Source organism: Haliaeetus albicilla, chromosome 3, assembly GCF_947461875.1.
Source record: "Haliaeetus albicilla chromosome 3, bHalAlb1.1, whole genome shotgun sequence".
NCBI lineage: Eukaryota > Metazoa > Chordata > Aves > Accipitriformes > Accipitridae > Haliaeetus > Haliaeetus albicilla.
This window is the reverse complement of record NC_091485.1, coordinates 13,195,286-13,219,539: the sequence shown is the minus strand read 5'-3', so window position 1 is coordinate 13,219,539 and position 24,254 is coordinate 13,195,286. Positions and strand designations below refer to the sequence as shown.

At 41.2% G+C, this 24,254-nt stretch overlaps 2 protein-coding genes across 2 annotated transcripts in view; one reads left to right on the top strand and one right to left on the bottom strand.

The window, feature by feature from the left end:
- The window catches only part of CNDP2 (carnosine dipeptidase 2), a 350,882-nt gene that overhangs the window by 231,526 nt on the left and 95,102 nt on the right, over window positions 1-24,254 (top strand). The window lies entirely within an intron of this gene.
- Window positions 7,917-22,381, bottom strand: CYB5A (cytochrome b5 type A). The gene is made up of 5 exons (XM_069778858.1): window positions 22,201-22,381; window positions 14,218-14,346; window positions 12,521-12,550; window positions 9,908-9,942; window positions 7,917-9,035 (listed from the first exon to the last, which is right to left on the bottom strand). Exons 1-5 carry the CDS (start codon window positions 22,342-22,344, stop codon window positions 8,957-8,959), a joined length of 417 nt encoding a protein of 138 aa, XP_069634959.1. The 5' UTR covers window positions 22,345-22,381; the 3' UTR covers window positions 7,917-8,956.

Below are 24,254 nucleotides of genomic sequence, written 5' to 3'. Positions count from 1 at the left end.
CCATCAGCTGTAGCTAATTAAAGCCTTGGCCACAGAGCTAGTCAGCAAGTGCCTTCAGCCAACAAGCCAGCACTGGCAAGCATTGAGAAAACACACATGAATACAAAAGCTCCTCTTCTGTGGTAGGTGTGCAGCATTTCTTCCTCCTCTGAACCTTGAGTACTTAAAAAAACATAAAATCCACTAAGAATGAGAGAATTATCCAAAAAGTCCCCTGGGCACAGAGCAAGCCCCTACATGACTCAGAGCTCTGTTATTTCAGTAAGGTCAGCGGGAGTCAGCCTGAACTTACAGTCAAGCAGCATCTGGCCCAATGTTTTTTTTAAAGGCTGAGTTTTCTTCTGCCTCTGCCTAACTTTCAATTAAAGGCAGAGTAAAACTGAGGGAGTGGGACCGAGTAAGGTATTTATCCTGATCCCCCAGCTGCCCCTGCCTGTGGCATGCTCTGCATCACCCATGCTGGGGAGGGAAAAGCTTTGAAGGAAGAAAACACACCAGCAGCACTTAGAAAAGCCAGGTAACCCCATATGGTACATACTTCTGTAATTTTATCTTGACAAGGAAAAAAAATTAATAGATCACCTCAACCTCTTAGAAAACCTTTTGTTTCTCACTGGTTGTGTTGTCTGGCAACAGAGCAGCTCTGTTTGGGCTGATACGTGTGTCTCAGATGTATTTTGGCACAGTTACAAAATCCAGACACAGGTTTTGCCCCACAGAAGGCGGCGTTAAGGACTCAAGACAGAAGGTAGAAGCGAGCTATTCGTTCTTAGGTAAAAATTTGAACAGAAGTTTTCAAAAAGACAGTGCTCAGTTCTCATGGATGAGCAGATAAGCCTGAGGATTGAAATTTTTTTTTTTTTTTTTGAGAGCTTTCCCTTTTTCAGTGGTTAATGTATTTCTACATATATGCAGCTAGATGAACGATTAGGAAGACATCAAAGTCCTTTCACCAGCACAGAACAATAATCCAACTAGGTTTTGGCATTAAGCAACCTTAAGTTTTACGTTAACTCAGTAAATCTGTTTACTTTGCTCAAGTGTTTCTAATAAATACTGTGCCTCCTTCATGACTGTGCTTCTGAGAAGCACAGCTACCTCGGCACTAGGTTGCAAGAGACTCAGAGTATAGATGGAACAAGTGGATGAAGGTGGCCTTCTTTTACTAGCACAAGGCCTCTCAGGAATGCAGCTTCACTGGTGCAAAGCATCTTTAAACTGAGGCAACAGTGTCCATTTTTGCTGGATCAGCCTGATCAACGGAACAAAGCACTGCCAAAATGCTCTGGAGTAAGGATACCCCCGGACACCTGTGGAAGCTTTGGCAGCTGGGGTGCGGTGGCGTAGCAGGGTACAGGAGCTGCAACGTGCGAGGAGCAGGGCAGGACAACTGTCACTACCCAAAGATAACTCCAGAAATCCTTTGGTTTTGAAAACCGGCACCAGTGAAGTGTTGCAGGACACTCAGAAGGTGGCATAAGAAAAGCAACTCTTACTTACTGAGAAGAGTTTCTCAGAGTTTTCAAATCCATGTGGTGTCTTTGATGCTCGCTGTCTGGACCAAACCATATTTTTATTTTACCAATTAAAACTTGTTAAACTTGCATTTACCTTCCTTATTCTTTTCTACTGCCAACAATTTAAAAAGCCCTGATGAGTCCCATACACTATTTCTATTTTACTATGATACTTCTCATCTCTGAACTGCTTGGTGATGTGGTAACTCACAATATCATTAGAAACTGTAGGAACTTTTGGATGCAAGCTTCAGTATTTGGAGTACTACAGCTTAAAAAAAAAAAGTAATGTAACATGTTGGTGAACCTCTCATTTGTCTTTTGGAGTGGAAATCAAGTTCTGACCTTGTGAAGTCATTGAATGTACCCAATGAAATGTTTATTACTATGGCAGATATATGAAATGCCTGCACTCTGGCTTGGGCACACTAAATTGTAATAATAAAACTCAAACTATTTCATGAAATGGAGAAATCAGGACGAGGACGATAACCAGGGTATACAGTATATCTTTTGCTCATGTCTTAGCCACTTAAACAAAAGCTGCTAAAACTTTCTATTTATATTGTTCATAACACAACACATTGATAAGATAACCCCTGTTTTGTTATACTTATAGGAAACAAAATTTGTCTTATGCTGAGCAGCTGCTTGAATGGATTTGTGGTATACACATAGCTGATTTAAGCAACAAGATACTAAAAAATTCGTATGCCTAAGCAAACATGTTTCTGGAAGAAAGCTATCCTTATTCCAGAGCATTTAGACAGCACTTTGTTGCATGGACTGGGTTGATCCCTCTAAAATGGACACTGTTGCCTCAGTTTAAAGTTTATTTAAAGTTTTAAATTAAAAAAGAAAGGATTTTTATGATATAGCAATCTAATTTCTGTGGAAATCCTGTTTAAGTCATGACATTCCTGGTCACTGATCTCCAAAGGTCACATCACAGCCAGGATACAATCAATGAATGCTAGGACTCATAACACTTATATGATGCTTTAAAAACCTACAAGTCCTTTTTTTATGTGTTAATAAAACAAGTATTAAGGTAAATTTAGCCTTCCTCTAATAGCATTGCATGAGTGGATTCAAAATGAGATTATTAAGGGAAGGTTTACCCAAAAGACAGGATGACTAGAGTGAAGTATGCCAGAAGAAATAGCAGGCTGAGCAACATACATACTCCCCTTGCTTACTTTTAAATAACACTCCATAGCACTGCACACAGCTGCAGTTCATCACAATGTTCACACGTGGCGTCTTATTTTGTGCTCAGTTTCAAGACAAAGTTTGTAGTCTTAACTCACTCCATACTTCAGATTTTTAATTGTTCTGGTAGTTTACATAGCAAACAAAAAAACCTAACACTGACATGTATATAAATTTGTATTTATAAGGGAGTTTACACTCAACCGCTTACCTGCAAGCCCCATTACTGATACGCTTTTCAGCAGTGTAATTAGAACTATTGAGCACTCCAAACAAGATCAGAGCCTATTTGTACTAGGTATTTTACACACAAGAGTGAAGTCCCTGCACTGACGGGTTTAAAATATGTGGATTTTAAAGTACAAAAAGAATGTAGTTTGGTGGTTTGTTATTAATGTTAACCCTATGTTGTTTTTTTTAGATTCAAATTAGCTGTTGGAAGTAAGGCGGCCATCTATTTTTAAGGAATTCATAATGAGCTCATGCCAACTTCAAGAAAAAAAATGAAAGGTTCCCATGTTGAAGTGTGCGACAAGTCTGGAGCTGTATTCTCATGCTTCATGCAAACCAGCAGCGAGGCCCAGCAGAAACCAGTAAGGTCATGCCTACAGGAATGATGCAGATGCATCCAAGCTCACTCTAAACCAGGCCAGAGTTCACCCAGGCTCTGAAACTTTGTCCAAGAACCAGGCTAAATATTCAAGCAGTTCATCTGTTCCAGTAGAAAAAACAATGCTGGATTCATAGTGGAGAGGAGAGAGTAGGACTCTGTAGCTTAGCAGTTAGGGCACAGAGCTCAGAAGGAAAATCCTGGATGGTAGTCCTTGCTTCACAGGCTCTCTTTTCTCCAGTGACTGTTCCTGCTCTTTGTCACCTGCAGACACTTATTTGCAGTTCCCAACTTACTGTATGAAAAAGCATAATTTGTTGTGAAGAGTCTGACCCTGTTGATGTGTATTATATGCAATCTGAGACACCATCCTGGATCAAGACTCTTGTGGGACCTGGAGGCAGGAAGGTCTTGTTTGGTCAGACTTGCACATCTACTAGATGTTGAGCTTCTCAAGCATGTGATCTTATATCCTTCAGCAAAGGCACAATAAATTATCTTGAATGCAACTAAGACTAAGAGCAGCCCAACACCAGGAGGTGCCTGGAAGTAGCTAGTTAACTTTAAATCTACACATCCTAGTTTGTATTCTACTAACTTGTCCACCCATATCCTCAGGACCAAAGATCTCCTCAACAGTGACAACAAAGTATATAATAACCTATATTACTCAAATGTCTTTGTTACTTCAATAGGGTCAAAAAGTAGTTCTACAGAATCACCTAAAAGTAAAATAAGGTTTCTCATTCTAATCCCAGAAGCTGTGACTGCTCAAATACCAACTTCGCTTTATTATTCATAAATTGCTTGTCCTCCTCAGACTGATGCAGAGAACGTTACCCACTGCAACACTACTCTGAAAATGGATCCAGATAAATACAACTTGGGAATCCATTCAATTTACACCACCCTGGGGGCTTCTAGGCAGCAGGCTAAGCTCTTCTGACCCTCAACACACATGCAGACAACACACCTATCATGCTCTTACCAATATCCCTGCAAGCCATGTTAAGACCAGATGAGTGACACTAAAAGCACCAACTGGCTTCAGAAATCTGTGACAACTGAATGTGATAAGAGAATGATTTCCTTCTTTTCAAGAAGTCATTTACAAAAGTACTCCCCTTGCTTGGCTTGCTTACCTTTTTCTCTCTAACCACCCCCTCCTAGACCTTGAAGCAGTTTCCAGAACACATTCTATTTAAAGAGACATTTTCCCACAGCTGACAGGTAAAAATCTTGTAATTTCAAACAATACAAGGCCGCATTTATTTAGGACCTAAGTAGGTGGAACTCCAGAGATGCTGTAGAGTGCTCTCACCCTCCAACAGGATCAGTCAATCAATCAGTTTTATTCATAGACTAGGGTCTATGGAAAAAGTCAAGATTTCTGTGGTAATGGTGCTACTGGGTATAGTTCTTGGACTCTGGGGGTCTGCATGAGTTCTGTGGTGGTCCGTCTGGAGATACCAAAAAACCTTCACTAAGGTTTTCCTGTGCATAACTCTTCTTGCCTGACAGTGCTACTTTCCTCTCAGGGAACAGAGCTGACAGCTCTTGGCAGTACGCTGTCTGCCTAAGCACAGTAAACTATAAGATACAGGCACAGAAAGTATAGTACACCAGATAAAAGTCAAAAGCTACTCCTTATACACAAGACTCTGCAGTGCAATTGAGTCCATTCTGAGCTTTGTTTTAGCAGCTATTAATATAGACCAGTAGTCACACTGTATGTCCCCAATTTTAGAAAGCTAGCAAAGAAAGTGTCAAGGATTGTTTTATGCACACTCTTACACGCAAGAAGATTAAGAACAAGTCTAACTAGTTTTCAGAAAGAACAGAAAATCCAGCATTAATCATCTACCAAGATCCAATGTTCCAACATTTCTCATTAATTCATGTGCTTGTCTGCTCACTTACTTACAAGCCAGGTCATTCAAAACTCAAAGTATTTCAACACATAATGAATTAATCATGAGGAGGAATGTAATATAGCATCAAAGGAGAGTAAAATTCAAATACATGATCTATTAGTTACCAGCTTCACCTCAGATCTGGTCAGGCATTAGAACTAGGCATACAGGAGCATGAGCTTCCTTGCGCTCCTTGTTCCTTCTATGCCATTTCTGAAATCCTTTTCTATTCAGGAGAAAATGCTGTGATACTATTAATGTTCTACATGTTTTGTATGACATTTTGATACAGCTCATTCATTCTCACTGAGTTTTGGTTAATAATCTTTATTGCCAGCCTTGCTCAAAATGGCCAAGAATTTATAAGCATTCATTTAGCCTCAGTAGTCAAACATTCAGAAAATAAAAACAATTGCACCTTTCCATTTTTCTGCCTCTGAAGAAAATTTGTGATCAGCTTCCATTTGCCTAGCTTTTACCCCCTTGCCAGTTTCTGTTTAGCATTCTGCAAAATCCTGACTGTAGCACAGCATTCAGAACTAAGAGAAAGGCATTGGACTAGCGTGCCAAAGCAAGTGAGCCAGAGAAAGGGACAGCATACTGTTTTTTCCCCATCATAGCAGAGCGAGCAAGTGAACAAGTCATGCTGGCTTTACTCCACAGACACCAAGAGGAAGCCAAGGCCATCTTCATTTAAGGGAGCTCTCTGCCACTATGCATTCTTGTGAACAACAGAGGATAGGCAAATGAAGGCCAAAAACTCAATGTTTAAATAATTTAAGGCAGTATAAACATTGTGAAATTGTACAAGTAGACGACACAAGACAACATCTGATTTAAAGAATCAACCACCAAAACCAGCCTCTCCAAACAAATACTAGTATTAATTGCCAATTAGAGCAAGTACCTTCTGATCGGATCTGGGGACAAAGGATTTTGTTCTGAGAAGAAAGCAGACTCTGTCCATTCTTTTCTTTTTGCTGTCGGACTGTAAGAACATTGACTACCCTTAATTCACTTGACTAGTTTTTCAATAGCAGAATCATTCATTCCTCACCATACCCATATACCTTTTCTCTTCCTCTCATATTCATAATCAAAAGCTAAAGTCACATAAAAACTCCTGTATGACCCCCTATGGAAAGCAGCTCTAACCTGAGGGTATTAAAAAGGAAAATTGTAAGCCTGATCATTTTTTTAGTTTATAGTTTTATCAGTTTACGTTTAAAAACCTGAAACAGTCATGTCTACTTCTGAGGAACAACCTATGTCAGCACTGGTGGAAAGGAATATGAACAGACCAACTACAAGGAACGAGCTGTGTACATCTGCATTAACATTTAGCTTGTATCAGTTCTGAAGCATTGCCTACTCATCTCCACTCACTGCGCTTTGGTTCACATTGTGGAAATACCCTGCATGTGCCAGCTTGACTGCTTTTAGATGGGACTGAGCTTGCATAGGTACTCCAGGGGATTACATAAACATCCAGCATATGGGACCCAAGCAGAGCTACACTGTACTAAAACTCCCCAAACATACACAGCATGGAAAAAAGGCCTTTCACAGCAAGCATTTTGCGTTATGGAACCACTTTAATTGCACTACCTTGTCTGCTGATGTGGACGTAATTATCCCAGTCTGAAATTTAGGGGGGGGGGGGACACGGGGTAAATTAAGCTTTCTAAAGTTGCTGGAGTTTTGGGGGTGGGGGGGGTGCCTCACCTAGACATGTGAACTTAAAATGTTATTTTAAAAACTAACAGAAAATTCAGTACTTGAAACTTGATTTATGAATCTAAATACCAACTCAGAGTTAATATATCCTTTTTAAACGTTATCTATAAAAAAAGTCAATAAAGTCTCAATTTTTAAACTCTGCTTCACCACATTCAGAGGAAAAGCTAGGGCAAAAAGAGGATATAATAAGTCAGTGCTAGACACAATCCCAAACACTGCCATTTACACTGCAGGTTAAAATTTCCAACTAAAGAAGTTGATGGGATCTGCTATAAGCGCACATGTCTGTATCTGTAAACCAAGTCTGACAGAACAAATGAATACAAATGTAAGAGAGACTAAACACTTTCATAGTTGAAGCTATATGAGATATTCTTATTTGCTATAACAGTAAAGGAATTCCCACAAAAGGAATCCCACAATAAAGAATTCTTAAAGGATTCCTGTATTGACATAGTCCTACAGATGTACAAGACAATCTCCTGAAGTCACAGCACTTCTCCTTCCCCAATTTTATGTTTGGTTTTTTTTTTAAGCTCATGTTTACAGTGTACTACCTTTCAATTTGATTTGACTTGACACAGAGCCTAAACTTCATGCATCTTCCCTGGTGCTGCCAAGAAGCAGCCCTTGGAATAGTCTTTTGAGTCCTGGTGAACGTCAGGGTGGCAGAGCTTGCAGGGCCAAACCACTGCAGAGTCACTAGTTGGTACTGAGGTCACGCTGATGAAAGCATTTGTCTATGCTAACTGCTCCATAATACACTGTCTTATTTTTTACATGCTACTTCCCTGCATAAGGGACATACCTCAACTTTCAGCACGCACCAAACAGGTACTTCTGAGCAGTGTCCCAATATGCAAGAGCATCCCTTCCAAGGCCTTCAAAAAAAGTTTGAAATGAATGTATTTAAGCCAGCAAGAGTAAGCAATTAAACTTTTATTCATGATCATTTACATATGACTAAAAACGTTCACCACAAAATGCAAACTTTCAGTTATCTTGTATTTAGCAGTGAAAATAGTCATTTCTTCATAGTAAAGCACCAAGGAGCACATCACAGAACAGTCAGGAACAGATTCCATGTATCATTTTTTCCCCTACAATGTACATGACAAAGTTCAAGAATTTATAAGAGTCTAAAAGTTCCAGAACAAATTCTTAGAGTCACCTGAGTGCTTGGCAGGAACAGTATTATTTAGTAGCAGTTACTTTTTTCTTTTTTTTTTTTTTTTTTTTTTTGAAAAAAAGAGCTACTTTTCACAAAACTGAGACAGACACAATTGGGCCAAATATTGTGTTTCATATTTCCCCTGAATTTTTCAACGGGAACCAAACAGAACAGTTTGCTAGGAGGATTATCTACAACAACTGTAAGAGCAGATGTCAAGAGGAAAGGAAAGACAATCAGCTCATTATAGCCTGATTAGTAGGGCCCAACTGCTTACAGGCACCTATACCTACTACTCCACTCAGCTTTTTCTATTACATTTAGTTAGCATTTCATTCAAACATACTATATTGAAGACAACATTATTTTTTAAGTTAAGTGAAGTTGTGTACATGGACAAATACATGTACACAGTTTTGGTAGTCATTTAAAGCTGTAAAATTTATATGTAAAGAGAGTCCTATGGACCCCATTACAGATTAAAGAGAAATAACCAGAATCAGTGTTACATACAAAACAATAGTCTAACACAGAAACCAATACAGTTATGAAATAATTCATTAGAGAATAAAATTGTTATACTAAAAGAGAAATGCTGCCTTTTTATCACTTCAGAACAGCAAATAAGAAGGCAACATTATGAAAAGTGCACAGCAGAAAAGAATTGTTCAGTTTTCTGAAAAAGTTGAATTTTTCTTCAAACACCAGGCTTTTTCCAGAAACACAGTGGGTTAGGATTGCTTATATTCTTTCCCAGATCAGTCTCTTCTTGCATTAGTTCTCAGTAAAGCGCTTACTCTGACATGTAGGAACGATACATCAGGGCCACAATAATTGCTGCTATTGCCGGGATCACCCAGTTGGACCATGAACTAGAAGCAAGTTTTTGAAACAGCAGTTTAGGAAGTGACAACCAGCAAGTTTAAAAGAAAAGAAAAAAATAAAGGAAAAAAAAAAAAAAAAAGGACTCCTTGCTTAAAGAAGTCCTTCCTCCCCACTCCAACAAATACTTCAAAGTTAGGGCAATAGAACACCTGGGCTGGCCAGTAATAGTCTAGCCAAGTTAAAAAGCTTGTACTGTTAAGGCTTTGTACTAGAGCTTACAAGAAGTTTGCTTACTAGAGAAGACTCCAGACACCCTTAAAGTCATGGCGTGCTGCCCAGAATATAATTCATTCAAAAGACATTTAAGTAGCAGCATCACATGACACTTTCAAGCACCCAAGCTCCCCACTCAGAGGGGCATGGAACAGCCTCTGAGGTTTCAGCAATAGGCAATTGTCAGCAGGATATAGAGTTTGATTCAGTGGTGTTACAAAGTGGTGTCCCCCCCCAGTTCTGACAGATTTTCCTTCTTATAGACACAATCCTCTTGTTTGCTTCAGATGCAGCATTTGTAGCAAATGTTTAAAATGAGGTATCCATGCCAGTAAAAAAAGGCAGCAATGGCACCAAGTGTCTTCTACTCACCTGATAAATCTCCAGAAATGAAGGCTTGTGCCATATAAACCATTTGGTAGATACTGATACATATCAGTGTGAGGAAAAAAAATCTAGCTAGTAAGCTAACATGCTTGTAAAGTGGTACACATAGATGCCAAATTGGACTTTATGTAGAACAGAAATTTTCATGCACTGTCCTCCGACATCTAAGCTTCCAGCACATAGAAACTATTCGGCTTCCTAAGCTTCAGAAACATAATCATGAAGAACTTAAAGTTTGACATCAGGTGTCATACTATACCTGGAATTAGACTGAGCAGTGGTAATAAGAGTTTCCTGGAAAGCAAAGCATAAGAAGATATTTACATCAGGCAGACCCCCCTCTCCATCTTAACTAGCCCCTCAATTTCTCAAAACTCATTAAGTGGGACTAATTTAAAAAACAACTCAGTGCATTGCATTTGGAAAGCATTTCATCAGAATTCCTGTAACAGACTGTTGTATTAGAAGCTACCTAGCAGCAGTTTCTGTAGTCAACATTGCATCAAGTTATTTAAAGAAAAGTATCATTGCAAGGAATTTTGCTGCAAGTTTTCCATGAAGCTAACTTCAACCTTAGGTTACATTTGAAAAAGTTTTAGTCACCTAAAAGACAAAGATCCCTTACTTGCCTAAAATCTAAATGAAAAGACTCTGAATTAATACACAAATATTTCTTATATCAAACCTAAATGAAGAAAGCTACTAATTTACATCCACGAGGCTTATTAAACTCAGTTTTTTAGTGTGGTGTTTCAGACTGCATAAGAATCAGTCAAGTTATTATAGTTGTTTCTGATACCTATTTGGACTTCTTGTTCAGTATCCATAGAAAAAGCAGCACTACAAGATCAAATCCCAGTTAGGTACAATTTATATGAAGACTTATTAATTTGAATACTACTAACTGCACATGGCCCTAAGTGCATTTAAAAGATCCAAGCATTAAAATTGTACTTAAATTTACTGGTAAAAGATCCATCACTGAAAAATTAATTGCCTCAGTATCAGAATATTTGCAATTCATTTAAAAAGCAAAAGATTCCTAACATCCTCTCATAGGTTCAAACAGACTACTTTTACAAGCACCCAAATCATCATAGGTTTACATGTGACAAATACTATGTTTAAAAGAATAAGACTCAGTGATTACAACTATATTGGTTTTGTTAACACCTCCATGAAAAACTAATCCCAAAGCCAAACAGCATGGAAAAGCTGATGCCCACGCTATCAAGCCTAACACCTTCTACAACAGTCTTGCCACATCCAGGGCCAGGGCATGGCTTCCCCTTACATCAAGGCAGCAAGAGAAATATAGCCCAGCTCATGAAAACTTGTTTTTAAACACTATGACACTGGACATGTACACTGAGGGTACTTTAAATACAGTACAAGGACGAGAAGGACATTTGAAAACACAAGGCCTTCTGACAGCTCCTGGAGAGCCAGGGCACAGGGCTAACCTGTCACGTCAGGCACCCAGAGTGCAACCCAAAGTGAAACTGTCTTATCAGCTACACCCACACATCCTGCTGGAGGAAAGTGCTCCAGCTTCCTTCTGTAAGGAGGGATGACCTACATGTCCTGTAGATAACTCTGACCAGCACTAAAACAAGGGAATAAGCCAAACGGGAATGTAGTAAAAAGTCATTTGGATACATCTTAACTCCCAACTGACCACACTTTGGCCAAACTAATATTCTAAGTGCTTCAGTTTACTAACTTCCTGTGAGCTTAATCAAGGTATTGTATACTACAACTTGCACTGGGCAGTCTGTTTCTCAGTTGCTGCTCTTACAGCAACTTGATGGTTGCTGCTCTTACAGCTTGAGTGTAAACTACCCTGAATTTCAAAAGAAATCAGAATAGCAGATGTTATTCTCAGTGGGAAGAAGCTCTGAATTCCAGTCACAACTCTATTTCTTATTTTTTGTTAGTATAATAGTTCCAGTACTTAATAATAAAATGAATAAATGCTACAGCAAACATTTCAGTGTGTATATATATATTTTTTTTTTTACTCTTTCCTTCAATTTACATCATATTATTGGAAGACCCTACAAAAGTGATTGTTTCTTAAAAGTAATCTCTCAAACAGCAGGAGTAAGATCCTATTCCTACTACACTTCATTTAAAAATAATCTTCAGCTATTTCCTAAATGCACTGCTGTACTGTTAGGTACACCTGAGCAAATATCCTCTATACACTCAGCAGCAGCAACTGTACAAATTAATCCCTGATGCACTTGCTCCTTTAAGGGACATCTGAATTTTATGAGTTTGATAGTTGAGTGCCAACACAACTTTATTCCATTAAAGATAGGAAAAAAAACATTATAAAATAAGTGCAATACTGAATTGACAGGACACTCGGCAAAATCTACGGAAAGTCAGGAATCAAACAGTATTTTCACCTTGAAAAGGGTTTACAATTGCAAAACAACTGATGTATAGTACAGCAATCAAATGCCTCTACATTCTCTATCTACTAGTGTTACCAATATCTTGTTAAGCATCACTTTCTTCCCCCACAAGCACTTACTAGTTTAATCTGTTTTGTCTATAAACCAATTTTTTTCGTAAACTGAATACTAGAAAACCATTGACTGATTCTAGGCTTACCTTTTTGCTACAGTGCAATGCCATCACACTTAGTAACCTCTTGGTTCGAAACCACACAATTTAAAGAAAAGAACAGCTAACAGGAAGAATAATATGAAGCCAGATCAACAGGTTTAAGAGATTTATGACCTGAAATACGACAGTTAAATCAAGTTGAATTATTTTTGCCTCTGGGGGTATACCATTTACAGACAGACACTGTCCTTAATGCCCAAGGGAAACAAGGTGGCATTTCAAGAAACACACTTACTGTTGGTTTCTGAAGCTTCCCTCTATCATCCTGCAGGAAAACAAGCAAGAAACATTTAGACAAAAACCCAAAGCATTAAAAAAAAACCAACCCCACATTTATCACTAAATTCAGTTTGCAGTTTATTCTGTTCATGTGTACCTATTTTTACCTAGGAAACAGACTTGCAAGAACATAGATGTCAGTGTATGATTTTGTACCATAAACAAGATCACTTCCTTAAATAATATTTCCCAGTATACAATAAAGACAAGAAACCCAAGTCTCCAACATATCTCATTATTTCTTGTGCCCATGTTTTTGCATTTCCTTTGTCTCTAAACAGTACACATAACCTTAGCTTATACACCGATTGCAACCATATTAGTCTACTCGTATTATTGGGTAAAGTCTTCTAACTAGGTTTGGTCCAATGTCCAGTGCAAAGGTCCCAAATTCTATGGATCTTCCAAAACCTCATGCAGTTTTACTTGAAATGGTCACATTCATTACAAAAAAAAGCCCAACAGTATATAATCTTGACAGTGCTGTATTTGTACATTAAATTATCATGCTGTTTGTTTCATATCAAATGAAAACAGGCACTTGTCAAACAAAGAAGAACTGGACTGGTAGCCAGGTTAAATAACTTTACTGGCATCAACTGCCATCTGAAATAGACGAAAAGCCTGCAATGTTAACAAACATGCATCAGACCTCAATTATTTCATATTAGGAGAAGCTACACTACTAATATTTATCAAGAGAGGACCTAAGACAGATATAAGATCAGGAATCTTACTGTGAAATATGCTACTCAAGACAGTGATATTTACCCCAAATGCAAGACAAAACATACACAAAACAGATCGAAGAGGAAGAAAGAAGAGGCAGGGATGGGCAGTAAAGTAGAGCAGATGGGCACACTAGCAGCCTAAACCACTAACAAGTGGTTTTCAACTATTAAGATGCAGGAGAGCTTAAATAAGGCCTATCTGAAGGAAGCCAAGGCAGTAGCTCTGTAGCTAGAAATAAATCCTTCAAAACTTGAGACAGCAGAAAGGTGCGTGTTAGACGTACAGGAAACATGAAGGACAGTATAGAAAAGAGGAAGTGACAGATGATCCAGTGGGAACTGATCATAAACAACCCTGACAGCTACAAGTAGGGAACACTGATACAGCTCAAAACCAGGTGAGCCAGAGAGGGGGAAGACAGAGCACCAAACTAGAAGTACAATGCTTACAGTAGCTGTTTTCTAAACATACATACGAAGAGCCAAGATTGAGATCCAGATGGAAGCCTGGCATAAATATTTACAATTATGAAAGTGGCTCTTAGTAATCACTCTGCATATCAACATAAGAAAAGGCCTAGACATTCTCACGTATCACCGTCAGGGGTTATAGAGTCTCATTATAAAGCTCACAGGGTGCACCAGAAATGGCATGATTCCATATTCAGTTTAATCAAGAACTAAGCTGTAAAATATTTCAAAGCAGCAAACATTTAGATGTGACAATCCTTATGCTACACTAATCAAATCCCTTCACATTGGGGGAACCTATCTCCAGTCCAGGTCCATCCACAAACAGCTGCAGGGCTGGCATCCAACCAAACTAGCAGCAATCCTTTATTTTGAGGTAAATTACCAGAGAAACAACTAGATGCAAAAACACTATAGTCAACAGCCAGTACTGGTACTCTCACATACTCACCGGATGAAGTTCCCCAATAATAAAGTCTTCTGACAGTGTCCTTGCATCTGTGGAATGGCCAACATCTTCAAAGTTCTCAGTAGCATCTCCCCCAGCTTGCTCCCTGAGGACTTCTTCACCACCTGGGTGCTGCAATGTTTAATAGTTGCATTTGTTATTGAAAACCATTAAACATTCTAAAAATGGAAATTCTTAATTTCTACATTTCTAAAAAAAATTGTCCTTGCAAAATCAGGAGCTAGTCTTCTTAGAGCAAATAAGCCTCTCCGAATAACTAGAGAGCTTTATGTACTCTCTGAAGCCAAAACCAAGGAAGCTAAGTCTCTGCTCCATCAGCAATGGAGCAGTAAGAGGTATTACCCCTAGCAACTAAAGCATTTAGAACATTATGGGAATCAGTGTCTTTTACAGCCCAACTATTATCTAAAGGTACATTCCACGGTCTCACTTCTGCAGGAAATTTATATTTTTATCCAAACGATGCTTTATACAGCAAAAGTATAAAAGCCAAAAGGTATAAGTTGAGCAAGAACATTCCAGGTAGATTTAACAAAAAAGCTATTCACAAGAAGAGCAATCAAGCACTGAAACAAGTTGGCAAGGGAGCACGCAGAATCTTCACCGTTTGAGGTTGCCTACACAAGGTGCTAAGGAACCTGACCTCCAAGTTAATCCGAGTTTGAGCTGGGGGTTGGACTAGATAGTCTTCAAGGGTCCTTTCCAAAAGAAATTACTGTATAATTATCTAGTAAGCCAGCTACTCTGGAACTATTTATGCACAATTGAAAGCTCATACAAGACACTAGAATAGCAATTCTGTTTCAGCAGATTATGGAATCCCAAAACCACATTACTGATAAAACCCTGAAGATATAGAAAAGTCGTCTCCCATGTCTCCTAATACCTCAACTCATCACCATTCCCTTAACCTAAATACCTGTTCTCCATTGACTTTTATTCTTCCCCAAGATGCACTTTTGGGATTGCATGCAGTTCCACGTTTCCATCCATCAAACAACTCTGTACATACTGCAAGATATATCACATCTTCTAGTTCAGTGAATTTTCTCATCTGTTATATGAATAAGTAACTTGAAGCTAAGTAACATGCCATAAAAATTCACCACTCAACTTTTAAGTAGGAAATTACTACATAAACACTGGGAATTATTAGGTAGGCCAGTTGAAAACACTTCAGTACTACTGCCTTGGATTAAGGCAACCATGAAATAAGTTTAACACTTTACCAGTGACAGAGGAAACAAGGCTTTGGAGACTCAATTCCATTTTTAATGCTTCTGACTACAAGATCTAAAATGATGAAAATAGGCAAAATTTCTACTATTTAGGATCATCTTGCCTGGAGCATAGCTGAACAGAAAGGCTATGCTTAGACAGTAGATTAAAGAAATGGCATAAACATTTCTGTTAGTCTAAGCAATTCAGGTTAGCATTTACTTCAAATCCACCATAGTAATCTCCTACCAATCATTCTCTTCCAACAAAACTAAGACTTGTTCATACAGATCAGGAAGACACTATTACTACCAGTTTCCAGCAGTACCAGAACTCCAAAACTTGAATCTTTGCATTCAAGGCAGACATTTATTTTAACAGATTAAGAAAGTTGCATTAAAAAAAAAAAAACAAAACAACAAACAAAACCACCAAAAAACCACAACCCTACACTTTTTTTTAAAAGAGGCAAGATACCACTGCTAGAAGGGTAAGGGATCCCTGCCATGACTAAGCAAAGCAAGATTACGCAATTGATAAAGAGATTAGCCACAGCAGCTGAGTAAAAAAAGGTTAAAAAAGTGCATGCAGAGTAAAGATTATGCAAGCAGACGTGCAAATATGCTGTGCTTACCAAAATCCTGCCCTTTAGTCCATTCTAATAAGTGCAAATATGCCATGCTCACCAAAATTCTGCCCTTGAGTCCATTCTAGCAAGTATTCAGGGAAAAGACTGGACAAAAGTTGAGGGATCACTCAAGTTCAGTGCCTTGAAATGCATAGCACATTTAAGAAGCTGAACTTGGATCTAACAGGCTCTCCCAGATACTGCCACAACTAAGTCTTTGAAGAATTCCTCCAGCAACATGGGGTTCGGGTTTGAGGCTTTGTTTTGGTTTGGTTTTTTAATACCATGCTATACAATTGCACTCCCCAAAATAGAAAAATGTGGCATCTTCAGCAGAGAAGGTGGCAAAACTCCTCAGAAAACATGCTTAACGAACAAGACATCAACAAGTAGCAACAGGCAAAGTTAAACTACCCATAAAGCACTAGCAGCATGTACAAGTAGATAAAACACCAGTTACTCCAGGAAGTCACCAAGATCACATGGTTTACACTAGTTCCCCCCCCAAATTCACCAGTCAACCAAACAAGTGGATACCTACCAGTATAATGCATATACATTAAAACTATTTCACAGAGTAGTTTAACGAACTACCTGTAGGTCGCTGACTACAGAATGATCATATACTAATTTGTTCCCAAATCCCTCCCTTGTGCCACTACAAAGCAATTGCGTAGCTATATGGGCAGCTTCACTGAGGCACTCCAGCTCTTATCTGTAGAACTAGCTTTTGGTCTAACTAATTAACTGATCTGTCTGTCTATAAAACCACATTGTTAGTGTCAACACAGTGACTGCTACCAGTGGCTATCACACATCAGCTGAAGGGGACAAACTCACCCTGACCTTCACCACCACAGCTGGAAAACTGGTAGTATTTTTCCCCTCACATCAAGCAAGACTAAGGTAGAAAGAATCACACAGGGTTCTCAAATTAAGCCATCTAGCAGATGATGTTACTAGTAACCTACTAGACATACATAAAAGTGCTTTGAAACTAAACACTTTCCTTTTAGATGGCACCTGTGCTTGAAGATGCAAACTTACAAGCTTTCTGCAAACAACTAGCACGTAATACAAGTAATTAATGAAAAAACTTCACCTCCCCTAATGAAAGGGAGCAACTGTAATGTCTCACAGAGGGCAAGAAGTAACTTTTCCATCAAAAGCTGAGCATTTTCCACAGTTCAATGAGTTTCTCAGAGTTTGTTTATACAGGACTTTTGTTCACACTTCTGCCTGGTAAACAAAGCTTGCTACCAGAATTTCTACTTTAATTAAGAGCCTCTGGATAGACCCTGGAACTGGAAAGCCCACAAGATAATATACATAGTGACTCCTAAAGTGAAATCCTGCTAATACAAATAAATGAAGTGTTTTTGCAGGTAAACTTGTGGTTCGAGGGAAATGAAAAAGCTTTTGCTGATAAATTAAGCTAGTCTAGCTCATTCCTAGGACATTCCCAATATAATAACACAGATATCTAAGTTAGTAGCATAACAGATATCTGTACAGAGCCAGCACTAGTACATAGCATAGATTAATTCCTGACAGCAGCACATTAGAAAGTTTTAGATGAGAGCAGTGAGTTTAACAGCTTATTTGCTTTATCTGGGTCAGAAGTCTGCAATTACTTCATCCTGAATGCCTATCAGCTCTTCTCCCCCTCGCCACAATCATGCGACTTTCTCAGTGCCATAGTTCAAGACTCTATTAAAGTATAACTATCCTAATTCACAGTTCCTGCCACCTCTCCTTTCCCATAATGGGGGAATCAAATCTAAGGTCCATTTAGCTTTTGGGGAGATTAGCAAAGGTCTCCACCAGTTGCAGCGTTATAGATTAGAGTTTCACTTTCTGCACTACAGGGAATGAGAAGCAGAAAGGGGCAGCGACAGAGCCAGAGACACCCAGAGAACCTAAGCTTTATTGTGCAAGACAGATGGACTAATGCTTGTTTGGTTTAAGGCCACTTTCATGTAGTCCGAAAAGAGTCCTCCAAAGTTATTTCCATCACCTGTTTAAGTTACAGGACAGGAATTCTGTACTCATGTAAAATTTTAGGACCCTAGGAAAGTAGATCTCTTTATGAGAGTGCATTTTTTAAAACCATCATTAGGGTTTTATATGAAGTGCAAAAGAAACGCCCAGTAGCTGGGTGCCCATTTCCCCACTTACAAAACAATTATAGCTTGCAGTGTCAGACATAATGCTAAGAAGTGCTATTTTTCAAAGCATTTTCAAATCCTCCTGCAAGCTTCATCAGAGCTTAAGGAAGTGATAACACTGGTTTTAACCCTTAGACTGCAAGTTTCTGCAATAAGAATTCACATGGTACATTGACATACTTCAAAACGTGCTAGTACCAGCACCTTTCAATGTAAGCCATTCACTACTTTGAACATGGAAGGTAGTATGCTACTCCTCCACAATATCATCACACAGGATGAATATAACTTACCACCACATAGTGGAGAGAACATTTCTCATTCTGACAGAGTAAAACAATATTTGTTTTTCTATACTTTATTTGATCGGCATTACAAAACACATGTTGTGGGAGCTGTCCATTCTGTTTAGAAACAGTGCTATTGAAGCATAAGTTCATACCTTATGAAAAACCCATTTTCATTGGCCATTAATGTTTTCACTAAATTTTGAGACCACCACCAATTGAAGTAACCTAAACAAAGTCTGCATTAGATTAATATTAAATGCATACTATAGTTAGTTTCCAGAACAAGGAATTTCTCTCAGGTAGACATGTTCCTATTCTTGTGAGCTTCTCTGCCTAGTTTAAGGAATCCAGCCAAGTTGCCACAAAAGCCATAGGGAGGATTCCTACCACAATGGGAAGTAGATCAAGAGACTGATCATTTCATTTTTATTTTTGTAGGCCCAGCTACTCTTGATTCGCTCATTAGATTGATGTCAAAGCCTGACTAGTCCGATTGCTTTATTAAACTATGGAGAAATACTACTGAGCATTACCAACATATCCATTAATTGACATTTCATATTATTCACATATGTAATTATCTGCAATACAGATATAGCCATAAGATCCTGCTGTGAGTATACATGCATTTCTAGTAGCTATTTTCCCTTAAATGGCATAGGACCTGAAACTATAAAAAGGTTTCCCAAATTTTCTGCAACACAGGTCCAGCAGCCTTTGAATGAAAAAGAAGATACAGAAGTTTGTGGTCTCAGAAATAGTCTTTTATACCAAGGGCTTTCAGACACTGCACTCCAAAAGCTGAGGTCTCTTGATTTCCTCTCCTAGAGGATATACTTTGATAATTGAAGAAAATTCAGAGATATATATTCAAGTTATAAAGTTTCCCTAAGATCTGCCATTTAAAAAAAGAATTATAGAAAAAGCAGTTGCTGGAATCTTGTGTATTCAGTAACCCCTAGGACAAGATGTCAAAATATACAATCCTTTCCTCCTCCAGCATGTCATCTGTATTTCAAATGATCTTTTTTAAGCCTTGTCCTTAGAAAACAAAGCCAATATGGTCACACTGTGTGATGCCTCCACTCCTTTTCAGCCTCATCACCCCCAACACATACACATCACCACCCCAAGTCCATTTACCATCTAACTTAAATCAAGTGTTCACAGAGGTTGATGGTTCCCCAAAACTAAACAGGTTTCACTAAACATCTACAAGCTTTATGAAGAGACAAAAGCTAGACAGAGGCAATACACCCTTTAAGTACTGTAATGAAGTGAAAGGCAGTAGCATACTTTCACTTACTAGGCATGAGAGCATCCAGGGTGTCTTTAGCACTGGAGCACCGTAAAGTTTAACTTCATAATCAGTAAGAAAATATTTCCATAGGTTAATGCAGTGACTGGAAAGATTGCTTGTCAAATTAAGAAATGGGACTGGTGAAGTCAGCTTCCATTCCCAGTTCTGCACTCCCTAGTGCTCTTCCCTTTGCTACTTGGGAAGAGCAGGAATGAGGTGATGATTTAACGGTGTATCTTCTTTAATACTATTGGACTTATTTTAATAGCTTACGTTTAATTCTTGAAATATTTTAAGCTCTTCTACTCCTGCAAGGAAATGCAAGAAGTAAAACTGAGTTTAACCAATAATGCTACTGAAACAGCTAATGTAATCCCCATTTCACTGAGAAGCATTTACCGTACTCCAGAACACACCAGCAAGGGGCTAGCTCCAATTTCTCCTCATCTGTCACATGTAAATGCCTCAGGGTGTCTGACAGTGTCAGAAGAATTAGCAACTTACTTGATAAATTAACAGCTATCAGAAGCATTCAAAAAAAGACTCCTATGAAATATTTTAATCCAAGGGTTCCATCCCAAAAATCACCAACACAATGAACAGGACAATATCCAAGAACTTTCCTTAGGAGTATAGCTTCATTTAGATAACTTATTTTCAACAAAGTATCCAATCTCAATTCAACTCCTGTTTCAGAACATGACCCAGAAACTTCAGCTCCACAAGCAGCCATATTCTATTGAAAGCTGTTTAGTGTGAGGCCAAAATTTGACCCATGTGTACCAGAGTGCATCAGACACCCCACAGTTGTCCAAGAAACAACTATGTCACTGCTTACAGACAAACTGATTCTTTTGATAAGCTGCTGAATTAGCAACGATGTCCTGAAATGAAGGCTTTCTTGGAGAAATTTGCACAAGGTAGTAACTCTTAATATTCACCAATTTCATCACACGTACTGAAAGAAGAGGCTGTCAGCTTGTTTGTGCAACTAAAATCCAAAAGCTCATTAGATTCTGGATTTTTTGTCAAGCGTGTTTTTTTCCTGGGTTGTGTTTAGAAGGGGTTTTGGGTTTTTTTTGGGGGGGGGGGGAATACCCTCCTCACCCCCCCCATCTGGAATTGCTTATACAAATATATATCAGCCAAAACTGATCAAGTTTCCAAGAACAGCTACTTCAGTTTCTGAGTCTGCATGAAAAACTGCATTCTCCTTCAGGACTTCTATAATTAAACTGGCCTTGCCTGCATAACTAAACAAATATTTCCATAACTGAAGGAGGAACCAGACCAGGGACAGAGCTAGATGAAAAAATAATCAAGAAAGAGTCAGTAGATCAGTTTCACAATCCACCTTGCTGAAAAGCCAAACAGTTCGTGCTGGCACACAGCTTAAGAACAAAATACTACCTCCGTCAACACTGCCTTTGAAAAACCTCTTGTCGACCTCTTATTTGCAAAATGCTCAATTTATACTTTGAATTTCAAGTGTTTACAATCACAAAAATGAAGATGGGGCTACAGAACTACGGAGGCTTGAATTCTGTCACGTCACTAGCAATCTATACTATACTCTCAAAGAAATTAATGTAAGTCTACCATAACACTTTTTAATTGGATGCTAGATCTTTACAGATTAGGAATAATTGGAGTGAGGGAGAAAATTCAAAATATCACTCATAAATCCTAGCTACATTTAATACTGAAAAAAATTGCTCCGCCGTCGCATTTCTGCATCTCCACAGCAGAATTTTTTAGTCCAATAACTAAAATGCTTCTTTATTAACCATGACTACCAATGATTACATCAGTTGCTCATCATCATCAAGTGATCAAAAGCATTAATCATTAACTGGAGGGGGGGAACAACCCAACCTAACAACCGAAAGCATTCAACCCGACCGCTGTACTCTACTAAGTAGAGTTGGAGCTTTTGCAGCTTCGCAGCACCAGCGCCGAGTGCGTCCGGAGAGCAGTAAGAGCACGATGCCTTTGGGGAACTGGGGTTTCTACGACGTCAGAAAGTTTAAAGGCAAGGGAAGGCAGAAAACAGTTCCCAGCAGCGGATTACACGCTGGGGGGGGACGGGGGGACGGCGCGCCCGGCACACTCGGGTTTTTCCTGCCCGGAGCCCGCTCCCGCCGCCCCCACAGCAAGGCCCGTGACCCTCACACGACTGCTTCTCAAAGGGCACTATCGCGACCGGCCGGGGGCGGCACCCTGCTGCGCCGCTCCCACAGCGGCCCCCCCCTCCGCGGTCCGGCGGTTCGGCGGGCGAGCCTGCAACCGCCCCACGGGGCTCCCGCGGCGTTCCCCCCCCCCACCGCCGCGCCTCTCCGTCAGCCTCCCCGGGGCACCCACCTCGTCCAGAAACTTGGTGACATCGTAGATGCGGTGGTGCAGGATGATCCAGGTGCTCTGGCTGTTGTTGTGCTTCTGCACCTCCTCCAGCCGGTAGTACCGGCCCCGCCACGACTCGCCCCCGGCCTCGCTGGAGCCCACCATGTCCCCCACGCCACCGCCGGCTCCCCAGCAGGCTATAGCCCCGCTCCCACGCGCGCCCGCCGACTGGCGCCCAGCCGCAAGCCTATCACCGCCCGCCACCGCCCCCTCGTCACCGCCCGCCCCCTCGTCGCCGGCTTACTCATTGGTGGAGCCAAATGCCTTTCAAAGAAGGCGTCGGGCTGGCGACCGAGGTCGCCCGCGGGGGAGGGACTTGTGAGGTGGGTCGGCCGCCTCGTGCCCCACCCTCTCCCCCCCCCCACCGCCGCGGGAGTGAGCGGCGCCCTCCACGTGACCAGCCGCCGGTCACGTGCCGCGCGGGGGCCCGCTGAGGAGCGAGTGGCGGCCGGGTAGCGCCCGCCGGCGTCTTACGGGCCGTCACCGGGCTCCGAACCGGGCATCGGGCGAAACGTGGCCGCCAGGGGGAGGTCACCCCGGCCCTCGTCACCTTTGGCAGGCGTTGGCCGCGGTGAATGCCGGGCCGCGCGGCGACGAGCCGATCCTCCCCGCGGTCTGCCGCCGGTTTTCTCGGCAGGACCGGCGGCAGATGCGGGCGGGTGGCGGGCCCGGGAGGTCACGGCCTCCCCCGTTATCCCCTGGACGCCTGCCGATAGGGCCCGGCGGGATCCCTGCAGCGCCGGCGGCGCCGCCCCGCGCGCAGGCCCCTTCCTCCCGCCCCGCCCCGCCCCGCCCCGCCCCCCGCGCGCGCGGCGGTTGCTCGCGCCGAAGGCGGGAGGCGCGCGGCTGCCTCGTCGCCCCGCGCAGGCCGTGAAGGGAGGCGGCTGGAGGAGCGTCCCTGTCAGAGGTGCTGCGGGACGGCTCCTCACATCCTGCCGGCTGGGGTAGGAGCCCTGCCTGGGGAGAGCTCTCCCGCGGGGCTTGAGGCGAGGGTTCCCTGTGACATCCCTCCTGCCTTGCCTGGTGGGCTGAGGGCACGGGGAGCGGCGCCTTCCCCTTCTCTTGGTGACGCCCTTTCACCCACCCGCAGCCCTGGTTTTCCTCAGTGGTGTTGAAGCTAAACTCCGGTTCCTTCACTCTGGCCTGAGATGGGTTTGATGGCTTGCTTTGCTTGTTGGGCTGGCCAGAATGGGTCCCCCTGTCCCCATCATTACTGGCGCTGGGTCACACCTGTACGCTGCTTGGGTGCCTCAGCAGCAACAGCCCCATGTACACTGGCGTGATTAGAAGATGGGGTTTTTTGTGGGGTTTGTTTACAGCATAACTTCAGTGACATAAAATTTACCTAGTGTGACCTGTCGAGGCACCTGTCCTCAAAGCTGGTGTTCAGGTAGTTGTTTTGTACCCTGTGCATGTGCTGTTGGTTATCTGTGTGCAGGACAGCTTCATACTTCCTCGCTGAATGCCACCACGATCTTTAGATCCCGTCTCTAGTTCATTACAGTCATCCTAACGGGAAGAGTGGCTACCGTCCCTCACAGCTTGGTGGTGTTCTCAGCTTTAATAAGGAGGCTCTTCACTCCATCTTCCAGGTCATTACTGAAAACAACAAATAGCACCACCAAGCTCTGTGATTTACCTGTCTGTTTTGACAGAAAACCAGCGATAGCCATTCTCCAACTGATGTCCTGTTCAGCTTAGCAGGAGCTCTGTGGTGGTTTCAAGTTCATGTGTTGTGATTATCGGCATTTAAAGATGTAACTTCTCCCACACGCATTCAGTTCTCCTACTTGTACAGAAGGCAGTTGGGTTTATTTCCTATGATTTATAACTGGTAGTTCTATGTTAACTGGTACTTCTCTCTTTATGCTCTCCCCTGAAGGGAGAAGCCATTAGCAAGGACTCTGTCCCATTAGCTTTTAAGATGACTGGGAAGATTTAACTTACACTGAATACAGCCAGTGGTTCCCACAGGGGTATTGGCCTCAAACAGCAAGTGGATCACTGGAGCGTTG

Bases quoted from the DNA above. Each gene is read 5' to 3' on its own strand.
- CYB5A (XM_069778858.1), bottom strand. From the start codon at position 22,344: ATGGTGGGCTCCAGCGAGGCCGGGGGCGAGTCGTGGCGGGGCCGGTAC. The intron at 12,551-14,217 runs GTGAGTATGTGA...GTTTTCCTGCAG, and splicing joins TTATTGGGGAACTTCATCCG to GATGATAGAGGGAAGCTTCA. The intron at 9,036-9,907 runs GTATAGTATGAC...ACTTGCTTCTAG, and splicing joins ACTGCTCAGTCTAATTCCAG to TTCATGGTCCAACTGGGTGA.